The 19,567-nt window shown below is 41.9% G+C and overlaps 3 protein-coding genes across 6 annotated transcripts in view; 1 reads left to right on the top strand and 2 right to left on the bottom strand.

Moving 5' to 3' along the window:
• Positions 1-982: 982 nt before the first annotated feature.
• cabp1a (calcium binding protein 1a) lies at positions 983-8,794 on the bottom strand. Of its 2 annotated transcripts, XM_031849709.1 has the most exons (8): positions 5,511-7,778; positions 4,572-4,757; positions 3,113-3,143; positions 2,743-2,886; positions 2,534-2,643; positions 2,339-2,413; positions 2,159-2,231; positions 983-2,082 (listed from the first exon to the last, which is right to left on the bottom strand). In XM_031849709.1, exons 1-8 carry the CDS (start codon positions 5,643-5,645, stop codon positions 2,057-2,059), a joined length of 780 nt encoding a protein of 259 aa, XP_031705569.1. In that variant the 5' UTR covers positions 5,646-7,778; the 3' UTR covers positions 983-2,056. The 2 variants fall into 2 exon arrangements, with proteins under 2 accessions (XP_031705569.1, XP_031705568.1); XM_031849708.1 differs by lacking the exons at positions 4,572-4,757; positions 5,511-7,778 and adding an exon at positions 7,786-8,794.
• Positions 8,795-10,692: 1,898 nt separating this feature from the next.
• On the bottom strand, positions 10,693-16,420 carry asphd2 (aspartate beta-hydroxylase domain containing 2). 3 transcript variants are annotated; one of them, XM_031849669.1, is made up of 5 exons: positions 16,096-16,420; positions 15,480-15,585; positions 13,813-14,999; positions 13,212-13,325; positions 10,693-12,995 (listed from the first exon to the last, which is right to left on the bottom strand). In XM_031849669.1, exons 3-5 carry the CDS (start codon positions 14,675-14,677, stop codon positions 12,865-12,867), a joined length of 1,110 nt encoding a protein of 369 aa, XP_031705529.1. In that variant the 5' UTR covers positions 14,678-14,999; positions 15,480-15,585; positions 16,096-16,420; the 3' UTR covers positions 10,693-12,864. The 3 variants fall into 3 exon arrangements, with proteins under 3 accessions (XP_031705529.1, XP_031705528.1, XP_031705531.1); XM_031849668.1 differs by lacking the exon at positions 15,480-15,585; XM_031849671.1 differs by lacking the exon at positions 16,096-16,420 and having other exon boundaries at positions 15,484-16,088.
• A 1,739-nt stretch (positions 16,421-18,159) lies between these two features.
• Positions 18,160-19,567, top strand: part of ggt5a (gamma-glutamyltransferase 5a) — a 7,072-nt gene continuing 5,664 nt past the window's right edge. Inside the window, exons 1-3 of the mRNA XM_031849667.1 lie at positions 18,160-18,435; positions 18,847-18,974; positions 19,074-19,169. Coding sequence (XP_031705527.1) covers positions 18,266-18,435; positions 18,847-18,974; positions 19,074-19,169 — 394 coding nt within the window. The 5' untranslated portion in view covers positions 18,160-18,265. The remainder of the gene's footprint in view (positions 18,436-18,846; positions 18,975-19,073; positions 19,170-19,567) is intronic.

Genomic DNA, 19,567 nt, shown 5'->3' with positions numbered 1-19,567 from the left:
TTAACTTGACACAGCGTAGGTAAACATACCTTGGAATACCATCTATCCTTAACAGGGAGCATACACAACCCTGTATAGTTAAACTGTTTGTTACAGCTGGTGCTATATATTTTATCAATATTTGCAATACATTTAAAGCAAACTCCTTCAAAGGCCAATTTTTTTCCACAAAGTACTTTGCACAAGCATAAGGGCAAATATCTGTTGATGCTGTTTCCACCAATGTTTCTTCAGAGGCAGCATGTTATCGAGCAGTTTTATCGTGGGTGTTGCTGTGCCTGAAAAGCTCCTCAATTCTCTCCACATGAAGCACTAATTATTGCACTGATACTTTTAGTGTTATATCGTTTTAACTGCTTTACTTTACCATGGTTTTCATGTTTTGCCAAATAGTTTTAGCAGGAGAAAGCAGTGAAATTAAATCACTGCAGTTGCCACTAAGAAAAATAATGTAAATAATGTCTGTCACTGCCTCCCAAATACAGCAAGGTCTCTCTTTATCATAGCCTACCTTGTATGCATGGTGTGATGTTTCTTTAGTAATATGTGTAACTAATAAATATGTTTGTAGTATAAATAATTAGAGCAAAATTAGTCCAAGACCACGCAGGGACACAGCACAGTTATTTTCAGTTATTTTCATGTGATGACTTGCACAATGATGGTTCTGCAGGTAAAGCTTATCCAGCCAGAGGTGTATGAATAATAGATATCATAAGGAGGTTTGAACTCAAGACATGCAGGGACAGCACACAATGCTATACTAATATACTGAGAAGGACACTTTAATATAGGCCTTATATATATATATATAAACAGTACAGATTAAGAAGTACAGCATGATATTTTAGGTCCATACTAAAACAAGCTGTAACATGTTTTTGAGTAAGGATCATTTCATGTCTGAATAACAAACTGAAAACCATTTTCTACTATTTTGCGCCTGTGTTTTCTTTAGCAACATCACCACAGAAAAATGGGCTCAAATGTAAACACCTTTTATTTTTCTACAGTTAACTTGTTGAAATATTTTATTTACTTTGTTAGACAAAAATGCAAATCTGCATACTGAATTTTAATAAATTTTTGTCTTTGGCATGCATGGAAATTGCTTCGACAACACAGATGTGTGGAAAGTTACCACAACTACAATCATATTGACACTGACATACAGTACAGGTACAACATAATCACATCCACTGTAAGTACAGTTAAAATATGTCATTCCTACTGTATGGTCTCAGACAGGGCGGTACGGATTTTTAAAAACAGACATTACTTGTTCCCAAAGCTACATTAAACATGTGAGCACTGAAAAACATAGGATGCTGCAAACCAGAGCTGCAATTAACACTGCCCTTGATCTATAGCGAATAACATATATGAAATGTATTTCAGAGTTTAATATCAAAGATCTGCCTCTTCGTTGCATGTAGTTGTCAGACAGTGATGCTTTTATAGGACTCGAATGGCACAGTGAAAAACCACAGATGGTCACACAGTTACAATGCAGGTGTTATATTGCCACATGGGTTCCTGGTTGGAGCACCAATGTCACACCAATGACAATCCACTTACAATTTGTAATACAACACATACTGTGTGAAAACATACTGAAATGTTAAACAGTGCACTGATCTTTTACATCCTTTCTACAGGCATTCCCTCTAAACATCCTGACTTTGTTGTACATCGAAGGCAACATTTTGTAAGACTTCTTTTTTTTACCACGTAGAAGATGAGACAAGACACCAGCGATCTATCGCCACAGGAAGTTATTTAGTGAGAATTAAAGTGCAAAAACACAAGTTGGACAATCGTCAGCTAGGCTACAGCAAATTCTGCCTCAGTTGAACTCAGTGGAGACTTTTCAGGAAGAACACTTGACACTGATTGAAAGTGTGAGGTGACTCCTTGCTCCACAACATTCAAGGAGTTTTAATTCCAGTGTCATTCAGAATCGGATGGCTCAGAGATCTTAGCATGTCCTCTGTTGCTCTTGGTCAAGTATGGAGAAGGACACAGCTTCACATTCAGGACCAATCATTTCAAGATCTTAGCGAGACATCATTCGTACAAACTCTGTGAAGAGAGAGGAAGAGAATGACAAAGAACTCTACAGCGAACCGTAATTGAGTAGGTAATAAAGAGGATTTACCTTCAAAGTCAACAAGCCCGTCACCATTCAGGTCAACCTCCCTCAGAATATCTTCTACTTCCTTTAGACCCACCTGGAAAAAAAAGGTTGGCAGCAGTTAGTGGAGCGCCACACACAGAGGGTATTCATTCACAAATGGTTCGGAGACTCTCTGTCTTCTCTCTCCGATCCAACGCTTACCTGCTGGCCCAATAACTTCCTCATTGCATCTCGGAGCTCAGATGTGCTTATGGCACCATCTCCGTTAGTGTCAAACTGAGAATAAAAAGCAGAGAAACAAAAAATATAAATTATAAAAAGTAAATAGTAAAAATCTCAAAACACGACCACAGTTTCAGAAAGCAGTTATCTAAATTCCAATCCACACACTCTTACCTCTTTAAACGCGTCCTTTAACTCTTTTATTCCGATCATGTCTGCAGTTTCGGCGAGGAGTTTGGGGCCCATCAACTCTACAAAATCCTCAAAATCAACATGACCTCCCACTTAAGAAAGAGAGATTTTGGCACAGGATGTCAAACCACAATACACATAGAGGATACAACTATATGCATTACATTTAAATACAGAAGTTAAGTCCTTACAGTTCATGTTTATCTGTTGACTCAGTTCAATCAGCTCCATTTCAGTGGGCATGTATCCCATAGTTCTCATACAGTTTCCAAGGTCTTTACAGCTGATGAAACCATCCTTGTCCTTGTCAAACTCTTTGAAAGCATCCCGCAACTCTGTAGAGCAACAACAGGTATACATTTAGCATTTGCCGTTACTTTGCACATAAGTATACAAATTATGGCAGCATGTGATGAAATATGTCCTTCATTTCAATACATTTGTTCTGTAAAGCATTTTGACAAACCTGCGTTGTTTAATCATTTTAAAAATACGCTACATTTTTTTTTACTGCTTAACGTGAGTAAAGAGAGAGGGAATATTAAAGAAAGAGAAACTTACCATCAATTTCCTCTGGACGCAGCTCTCTGTCCTATTAAGAAATGACAATTAATCATCGGTCAGTGCAAAACCAAAAGCAGCCGTTATGATCACACATCATAACAAACTGCTTGTCTGTGTATGAGCTACATCCAAACATACCGCTGACAATGCTGTGACTCGAGTGATGCCCAGACCTAAATCAACGATCTTCTCCATAACAAGCCTCAGCCTTCTTGTGGACCTCAACAAGTTAAGGACGCCTAACGGTAAAAGGTGTTACCAGTACAATGAAACTATCTCACATCTTGATGACAAAACCTCCAAGTATAAATAGGCTGATCCCTATGAAACATGACTGGAAACCATAACCCAGTTCACACAAGAATGTGACTGTTTTTATTTTTTTCCAGCACTCGCTTACAATGAACGCAACCTTTAAAGGGCAGAGAGAGAGGAAGACATATCCCAGAGCCCTCAGGGGTTAACAGCAGGAGCAGTGAAAAGTCTAAACACAACACTGAGCATTGACGTCAGGCCTAAAGAACTGTCTGACCGGAACCACTGACATAGAAAACACAGAAGGCACATGAGCCCAAGGATGCTTAACCAGCCCATCCAACATGTGCGCTCCATCAGTGCTTCAATCTGTCAATCCATCACTGTCAGTTCATCAACCATCATCTCTTACACTGACATGTCCCAGACCTCATCAGTTTACTCATCTAACCTCCATTACTGCGCTGTCGTTATTGACACTTGAAAGTACAAATTATTAAGGCTGCTCAGTCTTTTCATGCAATTCACCTGCCATCACTGCACATTGATTGATCAGTAATATTGTAGACAAGGAGGACTGTGCAGATGGGGTTGTAACTGAGTAACATTGAACAGTAAGTTGTTCTATATTCGCTGTGTTGCTAAGAATTAAATAAGATTATCAATACCATTCTCATGTCTGTGCAGTAAACTTTAACCTACAACCACCAGACGGTTAGATTATCTGAGCACAAAGAGTTGAGACAAAGGGAAACAGATAGCATAACTCTGTCTGAAGGTAACAAAATTAGTCTAAAACTCCATGAAAACATGCCATATCTTGTTTCTTACACGTCAGATATGACCACCTCAAAGTATTAACGGCACCTATACAGGAAATAGTCCAACATGTGACACCCCGTAAAACTAGGTTAGCTTTTAGCCTGTTTCCAGCCTCAGTGCTAAGCTAAGCTATCTGGTTGCTGAGCTTTCAGGCTAAGTCATTTTCCAAACCTGTGTGTTTCCTTCTGACAGCTGGCAAGATAGCAGCCGATGTAGAAATAGTAGAATATTATAATAGAAAGTAATTGAAAGGGTCTCCCAACAAGCGAGTGGTGATAGTTGGCAGCTTGTTTGGTAATGATAGAAATCCTATCCAGGGTTAGATATAGTGCTGATAAATACAGAGAGAGGAAAAAGACGTTTGTCCAGACTTACGTACAGTCTGCCTGCACGTGGCCATGCCTTTACTCAGGAAGACACAGGTTTGCAACCGTACGTTGCTCACAAGAACGCAGTTTTGTGTCATGGAAACAATGGACTCCTGATAAGGCTCAAGATACCCTGCCTGGCCCATCTCCTCACAGGACATCACCCCTCTGAATCTCCTCTCAGCATCCTGGAGCATCTTTCCAGAGGGGTTCAGAGACAGTGTTAGAGATCTGTAGCCGCTTCGGATCAGAAGTGCTTGTGCGTGCTTGTGTGTATGTATGAGAGAGAAACAGTGATGAAATATGAAAAATGTCAGAAATGTAAAATGCATCAATAAAACACCATGTTGCCAACTTTCCACTCATCATTCATAACAGTTTACTCTCCACGTTGGAGGGACTCGCACCTCAGACCTATACACTGTCACAGGAACAATAAACATACTCAGAAGCAGAAAAAAGATGGAACAAGCTACATATGTTCTGATCACAAAAGACATTAAGACACATTTTCTTCTGCGCGAAACACATTATTTTTTTCCTTTTGCAAAACAAAGGTCTGCCAAAATTGGAAGCCTTTAATTTAACATGTTTATCAAAATGCACTCGAGAGCCAACTACAAGCGGTGCGGTTTCAGAGTAGTTCCACAACCAACACTAAACAGTGTGGATATTAAAACTCCAAACTGTAGAATAATCATGAAATATGCCTGTTTTTGTAAAGATGTTCCTGAAAAACAATGTACAGATATGAAAAACATTGTTGCAAAAACAATGTGCAATATGATAACTGACAGACAGAAGGAACAAATGCAACAGCACACAACCATGGACAGTTTCTGAGAATGCTGTACTGTTCGGTTTCGTTTTACCAGTTTCACCTTCAAAATCCACCAGACAAATTGAGAAAGACCGGGTGTAATAGTGCATCACACTGAAAACAATCCTACCGTTCTCAGAGGCCAATCTATGCAGTTTCCCATACCAAAGGAGAAAAGAGGCACTAAAAAGGACCATGAGGACCTTTTCTCCGCTATCTTTGCAGTCTGGATTTTGAGACGAGTGCAAACAAGAGCGAGACCCATGAAGACAGGGGTGCTAACCTAGTGCTGGTTGGAAAAAAAAAAATCTGCAGTAATTGAATGCAGGAATAGTATGAGCAGCATATGACACAGTGAGACGCAGAGAGAGAGAGAGAGCGAGAGAGAGAAAGAGGGAGGTGAGTGAGGGCGAGAAACTAAATGATGCCTATTAAAGGAAAAGAAGGTGATCCACTGTCTGTGAGATATTTCACCCGACTGTCACACCGACCAAACTGTTATAGTTATTCTGTGAACAACGTAAACAGTTCAACGTGGTGTCACTGGCACCAAAACAAGAGAAATGGGATAAGGGGTGTCAGCTTTCCTGCAGAAAATTATTACAAGGAGGTGATCTTTACTTCAGGGTCACACACATAGTGTGAGGTGTTTGCTCTTATAGGCTGTAAAACTCAACACCAGGCAGTTTACAACAACACTCTGTAATGACCTATTTCCAGTCTCCTCACCTGCGATCTCTCTCTCAACTGTTAGACAAATTTGTCAGTTTGCAGCCTTGAGACTACATTTGAATTTGTACATAGCATTTCATATTCTGCATGTGCCGTTGCCTTTTCTTGCCTTACACCCCCACACATCATCCTCTGCCCTCTGCAGTCAAAGACAAAGTCATTCTGACCTACAGCAGCCATGGCACCAAAGAGAGACGCACAAAGACTGTGATTGTGAAAAATGCAATTACTGTATATATATCTACAGAAAATCAGACCACAGACAGCGAGGTCATCTTTTCCTCTGCACAGAACGTTAGTGAGGATATGGTTCTCTTCATGAAAGCTTTCAACCAATTTTTCATCCCTGATCACCATCTGCTCACTGTCGAAACACTGGACTCAAAAAATTCTCTTTACTTTAAATGCGTCGTTCAGACGATATGTCAAAGATAGCGCATGCACCTCTCAAACCATGCGGTACATTTCTGGCAGTCATTGAACTCCTCTCCATCTAACAGTCTTGCCAAATATATTTTTGAGGTCACACTAATGCTTTCACAGAGCTGCTCGCGGGGTTATTTGTAGAATAGGCTTTCAGGTTTTTCTCCTGAAGCCACATGATCTCTGGTCCCATACTGACTATATCTTACGGCTGAGAGATTTCTCATTTTGAATTACCTGCTGATTCATGATTAGATTAAAATCCAAACACCCTACAAGGCAAAAATAGACTCTGCCTTTTGAGGAAGGGACAAGGAAATGCCCTCAATAAGCAACATATTTTTCAGGAGTTTAAGCAGCGAGGTGGATCTTTGTGAGGATTTGCAATGTAAAACTAAAACCGTTAACAGACTCTAGCACGGTGAGCAGAAATTATGCAAAATCACACCACTGATAAGAATCCAAGCATATTAAGCTGAGCTCTTTCCTTTTGTGTGAATGGACTTAAGGCTTAAAATAGAGCCTCCGTCACTGACAGTAACTTCAAAGTGCTTTGCTCCAAATACATCCTCACGGCAGTGTTCCTGATTCAATGATGCAAGAACAATAGGATATATCTTTGACCAAATACACATTAGCACATCAGATATTTCCACCTCTCCATACTAGTATCATCTGCCCCAGCACATCCACTTAAATAACAAAGGCCTGCCTGATTGAGAGAGTCTGTAGGAGGTGGTGCTGTATTTACAAATTACATAAGAAATGGATGTGTAGAAGAAGCTTTCCCAGTCCAATCTGTGATGACGGTGTTTGCAGAGTGCATCACTGAGCACATTAGCGTATATTGATTGTAAACACTTCAGTATAGCCAGAATCCACACTTAACCACTTCATATATCTGTGCACTTTTGTAGAAAGCTCAAAGCACTAGTTTCTGCATCGCAAACCAAAGGGAATTTAATGCATTTCATTTTCAGATGAAGCGGGCAGTACAAGAGACATTATAATGTGGTCAATCAAATTATCTATTTGCAAGCCTTTTTATTAGAACAGGCGTAACCAATATGTTTTAGATAAATTAGGATTTGGGTTGTCACTGTCACAGCTTGTCAGGGCCCCAGGAGCATCTCTGCACTTTACACATTAAATCTCTCAAAATGAGTTCATCTCACTGAACAATTGTGGAGGTCATTTAATTAAAAATCAACTGATTAATCCATTAATTTCCCTGTATGTCAGGGACTTACCTGCCCAAACAGTGAATTGAGGATAGTGCGTATATTGACATCAGAAGCAGAAGAAGCAGTACTGGACCTCCGGGAGCGGCGAGAGGACCTGCTGGACACCGGGACCAGGGAGCAGGAGGACGGGGAGGGACTGTTGACCTGACCGCCGCTATTTGCCAAATTGCCCCCTTTATGGTCCCTCGGCTCACAGAGAGGAGCCCTGTCGTCGTTGCTGTCCGACAGGGAGGGCAGCCTGAGGACCGGACGGGAGTGCGTGCGGCAGCGACTGGGATGCTCAGGTTCGGGTGGTTCTGCTGCCGACGGCCGGTCCTCCCGGTTGTGCTTCCTGTGGTGGTGGTGTCGGTGTGTGGGCTTGGATGACCTGCAGCGCTCCTTCACTCCTCGGTCCGCCTCACCGTTTGGCTCCGGCAGGTCAGGAACTTGGCTGTGGGGGGCATGTGACTTACACTTGCCCCGAGTGGCTGCATCGTTACTGCTGTCCTGGCTGCCGACGAGGGACGGATGGCACAGGGGTCTCCGGGCACTGATATCGCACTCGGCCGACCAGAATGACTCCTCGGCTTTGCTGTTGCTCTGGAGTGCGGCGGGACGGTGATGGTGCTGGTGCTGGTGCTGATGCTGCTGACTTCTCCGGCTTTCTGCTGTGCGTTCAGGGAGGTGTGTCGGTCTCCTTACCGCAGAGGATGATTTCAGTAAGGAGGTCGTGGATTCAGATTTTGGAAATGAGGCACTCATTGTAGCGGATCTGGTCTAGTCTGTCTCGGTGGGTTGATCATCGACATCATACACCGTTTTGTCTCCATTGTCGACCCATATTAGCATAGCAAAGCCTGTTAAGTCAGGCTACATTTCACCACCTGATTGTTGTGCGGGAGCGGCCGGAGCGCGCGCAGACAGCTGAACGGAGGGGCAAAAACGGCGCTGCAGAGCGCGTCACCTTTTCATTGATGTGAATGCTGGTCTCTGGCAGCGTGGCAATGACGTGGGTGCATGGACGGTAGTAAAATATCCAGTGGTCGGCAAACTTTTCCATGACAAAGACAGAAGAAATAGATAAACATCACCCCGCCCACATAGATGAAAATGTGCCTCACAAGGAACTGATTTGAGATAGCGTCAATGTGCAAAGTGAAACAAAAAAATAGCCTCAGTTGAATATATAAGCTACAGTCCCGGCAACAATAACAACCTTTGTGAGGCCATTTCTGATTTTGTGTTAGGAGCAGCAATTTTTTTGTGATATGGTCAGTGGTGTTGTGTTGAATAACATTGTTTTACCAGCGTCGTGTTTGTCTTTCCAGTGGATGAAATATCACTGACACTATTGTGTCAATCCAGAGCCATATTAACCTGCCATAAGATCTCGGGGCGAAAACGAGCCACAAACTAACCAGTTATAAACGGAAATAACTCATGCAAGAGGATCTCTGTATGTGAGTTAGATTGTGAAAATATGAGTAAATACAAATCTTAAATACAAAGATGTAAGCATAATATCTGCAGAAATATGAATATTGTTGAATTTAGATTTTGACACAGGGCTTCTAGAGAACAGGGCCTCAAGATAGGGTACCAATATCAGTCTATTCTGTACCAAGATAGGGTACCAATATCAGTCTATTCTGTACCAAGATAGGGTACCAATATCAGTCTATTCTGTACCAAGATAGGGTACCAATATCAGGCAATTTTGTAATTGATCAAACAAAATAATTGCCGCTCTTGATTATTTTCACAAGTTACCTTTATGTAAATTGAAGATTATATGTGTTATCATTTGTTGCATGGCTGTGTATGTCATGTAATTTCACAGGTGATCATGCTGTTGTGTCGCCTGTATATAGTTGTAAACTGCTCGTCTGAATTTGTATGACACTAATGACTTATTAAACAATTTTTCACTTTGTCAGAAACCCCATCATGGACTCCACCACAGCTAATCATCCCACTAGTTTATAAGAGACATATTAGTATATTTCTACACCCACATGCATGTCTTATTATTCAAACTATATGTGTGCTCACTGGTTCAAGGATAATCCTTGTGCATATACTGTATGAACTTCAAATTGTTCTCCGTTCCAGCAATGCTACAGTATCCTGTTCTCAAGCACACACTGAGCTTTACTCACACTTCTGGTGCAAAAAGCATGAGTAGTATTGCAACTGCTTGTAACTACTATTGTCTACTTTAATAATTCAAGCACTGTGACACTGAAACAAAACAATGTACCCATAAAACATGCAGCTTATACAAGCACTAAGGGCTTTCTTAATGAATTCTGTGTTATTACTGGCATCAACTTCACATCAACATGGGCCTCCAGCCACCAAAGCTTCAGGCCTACAGATTTAGCAACACCCGTGTACTTTTAGAGAAACTCAAATGTGATCAGAATAGGCTACGTTTTTCCAGTGAAGGATGTTTTCCCTAAACTGCTTAGCAGATGTATTACCAAATATAAACCCACAAACACAAAATGTATTGAAGACACTATTTAACCATATTACTATTGATTCTAGTGCTTCTGGCTGCCAGTGCAGGTTTAACAAGAAAAAACTTGCATGCCTATATAGGCCTCCCTGTGCTAGTGTTATAAAACTGCATCTGACTGAAAAGAGGCAACTCAACCTATTCTGACCCCTTGCTGTGTATTAGTGCGAGTGTATTACCAATACCAGAGTAACACCTCGGCAGAAGACTTTGTTCTTCTCTACCAATGAACTACTCAGCTCCTGTGGCATGTGTTAATCAGTATTTGAGATTTAGTGTAACAGCACTATTTTCATTAATGAAATGGATGATTCAGCAGAAGGGAATGAACAACATGCTTTACAGTGTGAAGACTACCTCTTGTTTAACATCTGTGACATCTGTGTAAAAGTGAAACCTCTGACAACAGCTGGTTAAATAAGATACTCAACCATTTATTAAATGTACATAAATACTGTTCAAAATCCACACAAGAATGCATTAAAGGACAAATCCTTAATCCTAATGTAAACAAAATGGTTGCCCCGTCATATACTGTATATATGTGAAGCAATGCTTTGGGAATGACAGTTTTCACTCGTAAGTGGAATAACAGCACTTTTGATTCTAAACCTAATTATGGACAGCTCAATGTGAGTGCCGGTGTTGGCCGATGTTGTAAACAGCTAAATCATTTTGTAAACATTATAATTGAATAGATGGGTATCTTTAATTACGATGGACCTGTAAAGCTGCTGAAGTTACATTTCACTACCTTTTGTGCACATATATCCATGAAGTGCTGTTGAAGAATTAAGGATTGTGGCTTTAATAATGGATACCAAATGGCGCTGCAAAATTACGGATTGATTCAAAATAAATACATCACATAACAACAGAGATAGTACTTCATTTTCAAGCAATTTACAGAATCTTACAAATTGAATATATCAAAAATTATTTCATGGAACGGAGAATGAAATGTGAACGCTTTAGCTGTAAATCATGACAACACAATAGTTATAGAATTGAAGACAATCATCGTAAATCATCTCAGACCTTTCCGTTTTTTTTAGTTTTTTTTTTACCTCAACCCTATTTACAGAAATACAAACCTTATATCAAATACAACCAAATTACAAGGGTTTAGTAAATTTACCAAAAACGCTTCACCTCCAGTTACAGCACAGGCCGACTCACACAAATTGACCTAAAATGTGCTTTTCTAACCATGTCTTTCAAAGCAGGATTGATTTTTCAAGGGGGAGCACAATTAACTACCACACCGGCAGAGACAGAGACATTAGCTGCGTCTGTAAACATTCATGTCATGATCAACATTGGACCTCCGTTATCACATATCTATCAAAACACATACAGATATGATAGGTGACATGAGAAATGCCTTAAATGTATAAATTAATACTTTCTTTAGTTATTATTATCACACCAACATAGCACTTCATGAAATGAATTCAGTTTACATATCTTTTAATTTGATGTTTTTACCATTAATCAGTATTTGTAAAGCCACTATGCAACTACGCATTGTTATCTCGTTCAATGTGTTTGAAAACCTTTTGAACAAAATGATCCAGCACAGACGCAAATATCCCTTAGCTTTACCTTGGCTGTGATCTGATGTAAATAAGCACTATAATCATTGAAAATATGTCACCATTCTGCAAGCAAGAGATTTTCCACTCATGCGTGAGGCAAGTGTGTCCCACATTTGAAAGTGGGCATATCCACCGACAATCATGTTTTGGTTTGACTCAAACATCTTAAGTGTGACTGAATATGTTGAGTAATATAGAAAGTGGAATGATCTTTTTTTTTTTTAGCCCTTGGGGGAAATGTATGCAGGTGTTACAGTAAGTTTAAAATAATTGGCATTGGATGTTAAGTGTAACGTAATACCACCAACACTTTCTTTACACTAAATGTTTAATAAGTGGACAACAAACACTTACTCAATGACTCCAGTTCATGTAGGCTATAGCGAATACCGGTAGAATAGGTTGGCCTATGGACCTAGATATGCCGTGAAGCGTAACAGCAAGAGGGTGACACATTATTTTTGGCTCGCAAAGATCCATTCATCATATCTGTTCAGTACTTTGCCTTCTACTGTTTCAAGCAGCAACCAAAAAAAAAAAACTGAGCTTCAAAAAGAAACTTCTATAGAAATAATTTTGCTCCAAAATTGGCCCAAAGTTGGAAAATGTGAAAAAAAAAATATATTTGATGAGAACTGCTTGTTGGGCAATTTTTTTAGTGTTCGGTCACATCATTCTGCATATGCAAATACATTGAAGATTCATATATTCAAAATAAAATAATGACCGATAAGCTAAAATGGCCCTGCCATCATGTTAACATACATTAATAAAATGGCTGCATTTTAAGATTGAACTTTTGATAAAAGAGGCCCAATGTCTGGTCATCTGCTAAGGAGAGTTATGAAAGAAACTGTATGAGGCAGAGAATATGTACACAGTGAGTGGGAGCTGGTCTGGAGGCAGAAAAAGAGTTGCTCCCCAATCCTACGGACACTTCCCTACACGGCATATGTCTCTTGGTCAGACACGGTTTCTCACTCACACCTATTTTCCTTCCTTGTCCTCTAAGCGGCCTGGAGTAAAAATGTAGTCCAAGGCTTGTCTCTCAGCAGCGGCCACGTTGGGGTGCCAGAGGTCCACCATGAAGACCACCCTAGGGCCGTCCTCTGCACCGCCTGCACACACACACACACACACACACACAGACACAAAGCAACAGAAAAACCATGACCCCATTTCTGCATCTTGGGGTAAAACCCCATCAGAGTATTAAAACGGCTCTCAATTGACTTGATATTGGATTATACTATTTTTAGGTCAATTCTCCTTAAATTAATAAATAAAAAAGGGTATGAAGTGCAATAAAAGATTCAGTTTTAATCCCTTCTTACCCTCGTGGAAGGCCCTGTGGAGGAAGGAGTCATCAAAAAGCAGACAGCTGCCCTCAGACCAGCACTGTGGCTCTCCACCAACTACAAGCTCACAGGAAGGGGGCACTCTAAGACCTGCCAGAGAAAAAACAAAAAGTCCATTCATCTGTCATTATGGGACAGCAAAGCATTGGGTATTGATAAACTATCGCCCAAGTGACATATCCCAGACAAAAATGACCTCGTCTTAGAGAGTCCCGTATGATTACAGTATGCTGTTTTAAAGCATTTTACGAAAGACTCTGTCTACCACAACAAATACCACTATTTACAGCCATCTCAGAGGGTGGAGTTGGAAATAGAATCAAAGCTCAGATGCAGTCAAAACAATAAAAATAATCACACAAGCCACTAAATTTCAGCCATGTGCCGTCATGACCCAAGAGGATCCAGATTTTCGGTCTAAACAGCAGCTGATTCACTAGGTTGCTCGTCCTCTCTACTTAAATATGCTATTTAAACAAATATATAATTTGCTGTAGTGGTAAGTTGAATGCACAATAAGGCTCAGACATCACATGGTCGAATCGGCTTCCGCTCACTAAACAGTTCACTCTCTTACCCAGGTGGCAGCGCAGCCTGACATTTGTTGGACCGTAATGCTCAGTGATCAGAGCTCCAGGCGTCAGCACGGAGAAGCAGGCGTTTCCAAACACGTTGTTGGCGATGAAGGTACGCAGCTGGCCCAGCACCCTCCAGGCCCGCGGACACCTCCTGACATTAAGAACCAGAGGGGTGCCTTGGTTGACCAGGTAGTAGGTCCACCACTGCCCCCGAGGAGTGTTGTTGGCTTTCCATCCTGGTGGCAGGGAGGAGCCGCTGCGGGCTGGAGGTTGGTGGTAGATGCTCTCAAACTCGGCAAGAAGGGCGGGGAAGCTCTGCTCCAGCAGCTCCACGTCGTGTCTCTGTACTTCTCTGGAGAAGAAAGGAGCCGAAGGTAGGTCTGGGAGGAAGAAGACCTCTGGCCTCTGAATGGTCGGTCGGCTGTTGAGGTATCGACCTTGATCACGGACTCCTTTGTGCACCCTGCCCATACCTGACCAGGTGTAGCGCTTGGCGTAATCCTGCAGGCTGTGATAGAGCCTCTGGTTCAGACTCTCGCCGGCGCTGGTACACCGGAAGCACTCTGGCGACTGGCAGAAGGCGAAGCCGTTCTGCTCTTCGAGCATTGATCCATTTTTCCCTTTCCCCTTGCCACGGCAGTCTGAACTCATGAAGCCCCCCACCACCCCTCCAATTCGGCTGGGCCCAGCCAGATACCTCCCACGCAGAGGGCTGGAGCCATGCTCCCGGCCCACCCTGTAACAATACCACATGAACAGCAGCAGCACACACATGGCTATTGCGAAAGCACAGATCTCACACTCCCTGATAGACTGCATCCCTCCAGCCACAATCTCCCTCACATTCTCTAGTGACCACTCCATCTGGGCTTGTCTCTGGATTGCTGAATCTGACGGGAAGGGGGGGTGCTGATGAAAAATTAGTTAACACGTCTGTTCTCGATCGGGATGGCCTTAAACCACACACAGGGCGTTAGTGAGTCTAGTGTCAAGCAGCTCCCCGTATGGTGAACAGTCTGCTGATTTGATCTGACACACTCGCTCTTCAGTCCTGACATTTCACCAGTCTGCAACGGGGGAAGGTCTCTCCTTGCATGTTTCCTGGCTGTGCGGTATTCGTGCTGCTCCCTCTCTCTTTCTTTCAGACAAATGCAGACAGACACCGCACCTTAGGGTTATCTGTTCCCTGAAAAAACCAAGACAGAAGGAGAGAAAGAGGGGTGAGGAGAGAGGAGGATACTGAAACTGACATTAGGGGTGATGCTGCGATTGACACGAAGGATCAAAACTATTTACTGTCAATGTGTTGGCATGCAGAATGAGTTAAACTGACGCAGGCATCATAACAATGTGCTTTGGGTCTGCGAAACATATCTTCCTCCTCAGAGTTTGAGCAAATTCCCATCCTGTATGCACCACAAAGCACACCTGCTGAAACTCACCCACACACTGTGGACTTCAAAATGACTGCACCCCAAACACACACACACACACACACACACACACAATTTGGAATTCACACTCTCCAATACTAGGAAACAATGAGTCATGGGCACATTGCTGCATTTAAGACAAATCTCTAGCTTTTATATTTTTAACGCACCACGCTTAAAGGAGCGCGCACTAAACAGTGAATTATATAAACTCAAACAGTGTTGATACCCACCCACATGTATAATTGGCATTCATGGGTTGCTCAGCATGAGCTGCATTAACAGTTCCTCTCGGGGCGAGGGAGGGGGCGAGCTGTATTCGGTGTAATTGTATGCATGCTGTTTAAGTAAAAAAAAAAAGAAAGAAAGAAGGAAGACAGGATTATATTAGTATGATTATATAATGATAATGGATCATCAGCCAAAACGCGAGGAGTGCAATGCGTCAACTGTGATCAGATCTCCGCGATGCTTCTCACCAAAAATGGTCGGATAATCCTGCTCCAATAGATCCTCCCCTACATCCTGTCTGACAGCATCAAGACGCCCCCACATCCCCCAACACACACCCTGATTTAAGGACCATCAAACCCAACCACGAAGCCATCCAAAACACACACATACACACACCCTGCCTTATTCCTCCACTGTTTCCATGTAATTCTGCCACCAGAGCTGCAGCCACCAGGGCCACAATGCCATAAAAACTGATGATCAACGTACCGATGAGCTGCAACGCTCAATAAGCCAGGGAAAACAAGCAGATGGTAGTAACCGAGCTCGTGTTTCCTTCACTAGAGCTACGTGGATGTTTGGTGCGTTGTTTCGTGCACAGGTTTGTATCCATACCTACTCAACATTCATGACTGTGGCCAGTGGAGAGGAGAGGCGCACAGGTGTTTCTCCCGGGCGAAGCTGCGCACCACTGCAGTGCACAAGGTAGACGGATATCACTCGCCAACATTATAGGAAATAGCTCCAAAATGCACAAAAGAAGTCCTAACTGGAACCGACACCCATCGCGCGCCAGAGAAAAAATAAGAAAGCTGTCCCACGACGGGTTGACTCCCTGTCTGTGTGTCTGTGATGGACAGCAGCGGCCGATAGGCTTCAGACAATATTGTTGTAAATACTGAGGCTCCACCAGGGAAGCCGCCGAGCATAAAAAAATGAAGAAAACGCAACAATGTTTCCGGTCAGCCCTTTCAAAATAAATGTCTCAGTGAGGAGCATTCTGAGTTTTGGAGCCAAATTATAGAAACGTGGCATGGACGGACTGGTAGCCGGAACACCCAGTAATGAGTCATAGGGTGATGTCAAACTCACCCGATTACAGTACAACGTCAACAGTTAGCAGCAAAATAATTTAACAACAATTTTAGGCTTAAACAATTGCCTGCACTGCAATGATTATACTGAGAATATACAAAACAATACATTACTCCAACACCAGCGCTAAAATGCTTGCTTATTCATTGATTAATCAATGAATTGATCGACAGAAAATGAATCAATTATATTTTGATGATTCATTGTTCGGTGATATTCCAAGCAAAATCCAAAAAATCCAATGCTGCCTGCCAGCCTCAAACGTAAAGATGTAATGCTTTACTTTGTCATAGGCCTATAATATAACTGACTGTTGGTTGGATAAAAGAAGCAATTTGAATACAACTTGGGCTCTGGGCATTTTTTACTATTTCCTAAGAGAACAACTGGCAGGTTGGTAGACAATGACAATAATCATTAGTGCAGCAGTACTCAAAGCCTAGTGATTCTGTTTTCTAAGTTTTCCGTGGGCCACTACTTTATTTCGAAGTCAGAATTTCTTTCTATCCGGTGTTGTTCTGTTAATCATTGGCTGACTTGACTCAATTGAGAGCCTCCCTCTTCCGTATGCCTCATAGTTGCCCATCGACTACTATTTGATAAAACGACAGACAGCATTTCCCAAGATGCTTTGCAACTGTTGCGCTCACAGAGAGCAGTATTTTGATGGTGATAGTTATGACACATAACACGACAATATGATCAACAACTTTTCCTAGATGGATCCAACTGCGGACAACAATCCTGGAGAGCCTACACTTATCTCATTGGCGCTCATACCAGGAGCTCGAAGCTCTGCAATGTTATCTTGTTGACATGAAAACTCAGAACAATTTCTGCAGCATAACTTTGATTACACAATAACCCACTATTATATATGTGGGTTCATGTTGATTATGAGTTGAACAGGCCCAGACTGGTCTCTGTGTAATTACACCTGTTTTGCTTTGTGCAATACCAGTACTATTCACAGTTAAAAAATGAACAAGCTAAAACCTGTACAAGTGAGAACCTTTTAGTTTTAATTTGGACAATTGTGCCTTTTAAGCTCCTAATTACAGTGTGTGTTGCGCCTTAAGCCTCTATTGCCCAGAGTTTTGAGGTCAAACCAGGGATGTAGCACAACATTCTTGACCCCACAGGGATTCTCTTTAGGTATCCACAGCTATTCATTCTACTATCTTCATGGGCCCAATTAGAGAATAGAAATGAATCCCAAATCCTGCTTTTAATGGCACATTTGAAGTTATGTTCAAGGTCAGCGTGACTCTCTCCGTCAGTTTACACCCACTAACGGAAGACCAATTTGCTCATGAGCACACACCCACTGAGCCCAAGAAAAAGAGTGAGTCATGAGATGCTTACAAGTCATCGTTTGCAAGTCCAAATAAACATTTTTTAAAGTTGTAATGAACGTTCTATCATCTGCTGCGTGCCATCCGGTCTGCATAGAACACGGCATAGCTATATCTGAGGAATTTAAAGCATGTGGCAAATATTAGAAACAAAATATAGGGACTTACCCTCCTCCTGCGCCCCGGAAGGAGAGGTGGAGCCAGACGCGTCTCTTTTGATGAGGCAACCGGGCTCAAGTCGGTCAGTAAAGTTATAGTATTTCAGAGAGAGATAACCTGTAAAGTTCATGATGAAAGCTTAACAATCTCCGCGGAGGTATTGGATAAGACCAAGCATGGCGAGGTCAAAGAAGACAGTGTACACTTGTTGCGCACTGATGCTGCTCGGCGTGGTTGCTACAATTGGATGTATTGCGGTGCTTGTGGTGCACACTAAGTGTCCAGATGGCACTTTCTCAAGCGCTGCAGTGGCTGCAGACTCTGGGAAATGTTCGAAGATTGGACGGTGAGTGAGAATTTGCACTTCTGTTTTGCAAACATGCCAATTTGTTCTGGTCAGTAAGGTGCTCTTCATAAACACCGTACTGACCAGAACAAATTAACATCATATTACGCACAAACGACTATTTCTATGTTATGAGAAGACTAGTACGAAGTCCTATTAAAACTATATAAAAACTTTTATATTTATACTATAATGGTAAAGATCAGAGTAGCGAGGTAACAATTCCATTCTAACTAATATGCCTCTTTGAATCAGATGCAAATCTATACAATATTTAATAACCAAAGGAGTCGTTATAGCACCAGCATATGCAAAATAAACACTACATGCCCTTACTTGGCAGGTACATGTGTAGTATAACATATTTATATATTGCTACGAATAGCAAGCAATAAGGGATATGTCTTTCAGGGACATGCTTAAAAAAGGAGGATCAGCGGTAGATGGCGCCATTGCTGCGCTGCTGTGCACGTCCATCATAAACCCACAGAGCATGGGCCTCGGAGGGGGGTCGATATTCACCGTGATGGACAGCTCTGGTAAGAGCTACATTCATTCAACCTTCTAATACAGCATATTGTAGAGCGTGTCCTGTGGTGGAGACAAAAGTAAATTGATAATATCTCTTCTTTTCAAAGGCAAAGTGAAAATCATCAACTCCAGAGAGACTGTGCCGGGGAAAATAAAACCTGACCTGCTGAAAGCTTGTCCCAAGACTTTTCAGCTAATTTCAGGTACTGCTTTGGCATAGCACATCAAAGATCTGTATTGTTTTATTTCCCTGATTCTTTCAGGTGGAACGTTTCTTGTTTTTCTCGTTCTGACTGTTGCGTCAGGTATACTGAGCTTCTGTATCTTGCTGGAGGAAGCAGGGATAAGTCTTAATATTGTACTCTTTTTGAGGAATTCTTTATGGTTCACATCTGGAGAACCCAATTTACCATAGAAGGATACAAAGATGAATAATTTAGGAAAAGGTCTAGGACTGAAGATACTGTCAGTTCTTTCTTGGACATGCAAATGTCTGATTGTATACATACTGGGGGGCCCAGCTATCATGACATAAAGAAAACGGCCACAGGCTGAGCTCTTAGCCAAGACCACACACACACACACACACACACACACACAC

Source organism: Anarrhichthys ocellatus, unplaced genomic scaffold (genome assembly GCF_004355925.1).
Source record: "Anarrhichthys ocellatus isolate YVR2014 unplaced genomic scaffold, GSC_Weel_1.0 scaffold9, whole genome shotgun sequence".
NCBI lineage: Eukaryota > Metazoa > Chordata > Actinopteri > Perciformes > Anarhichadidae > Anarrhichthys > Anarrhichthys ocellatus.
Note: the sequence above shows the minus strand (reverse complement) of the source record. Positions and strands in the feature narration are given on the sequence as shown.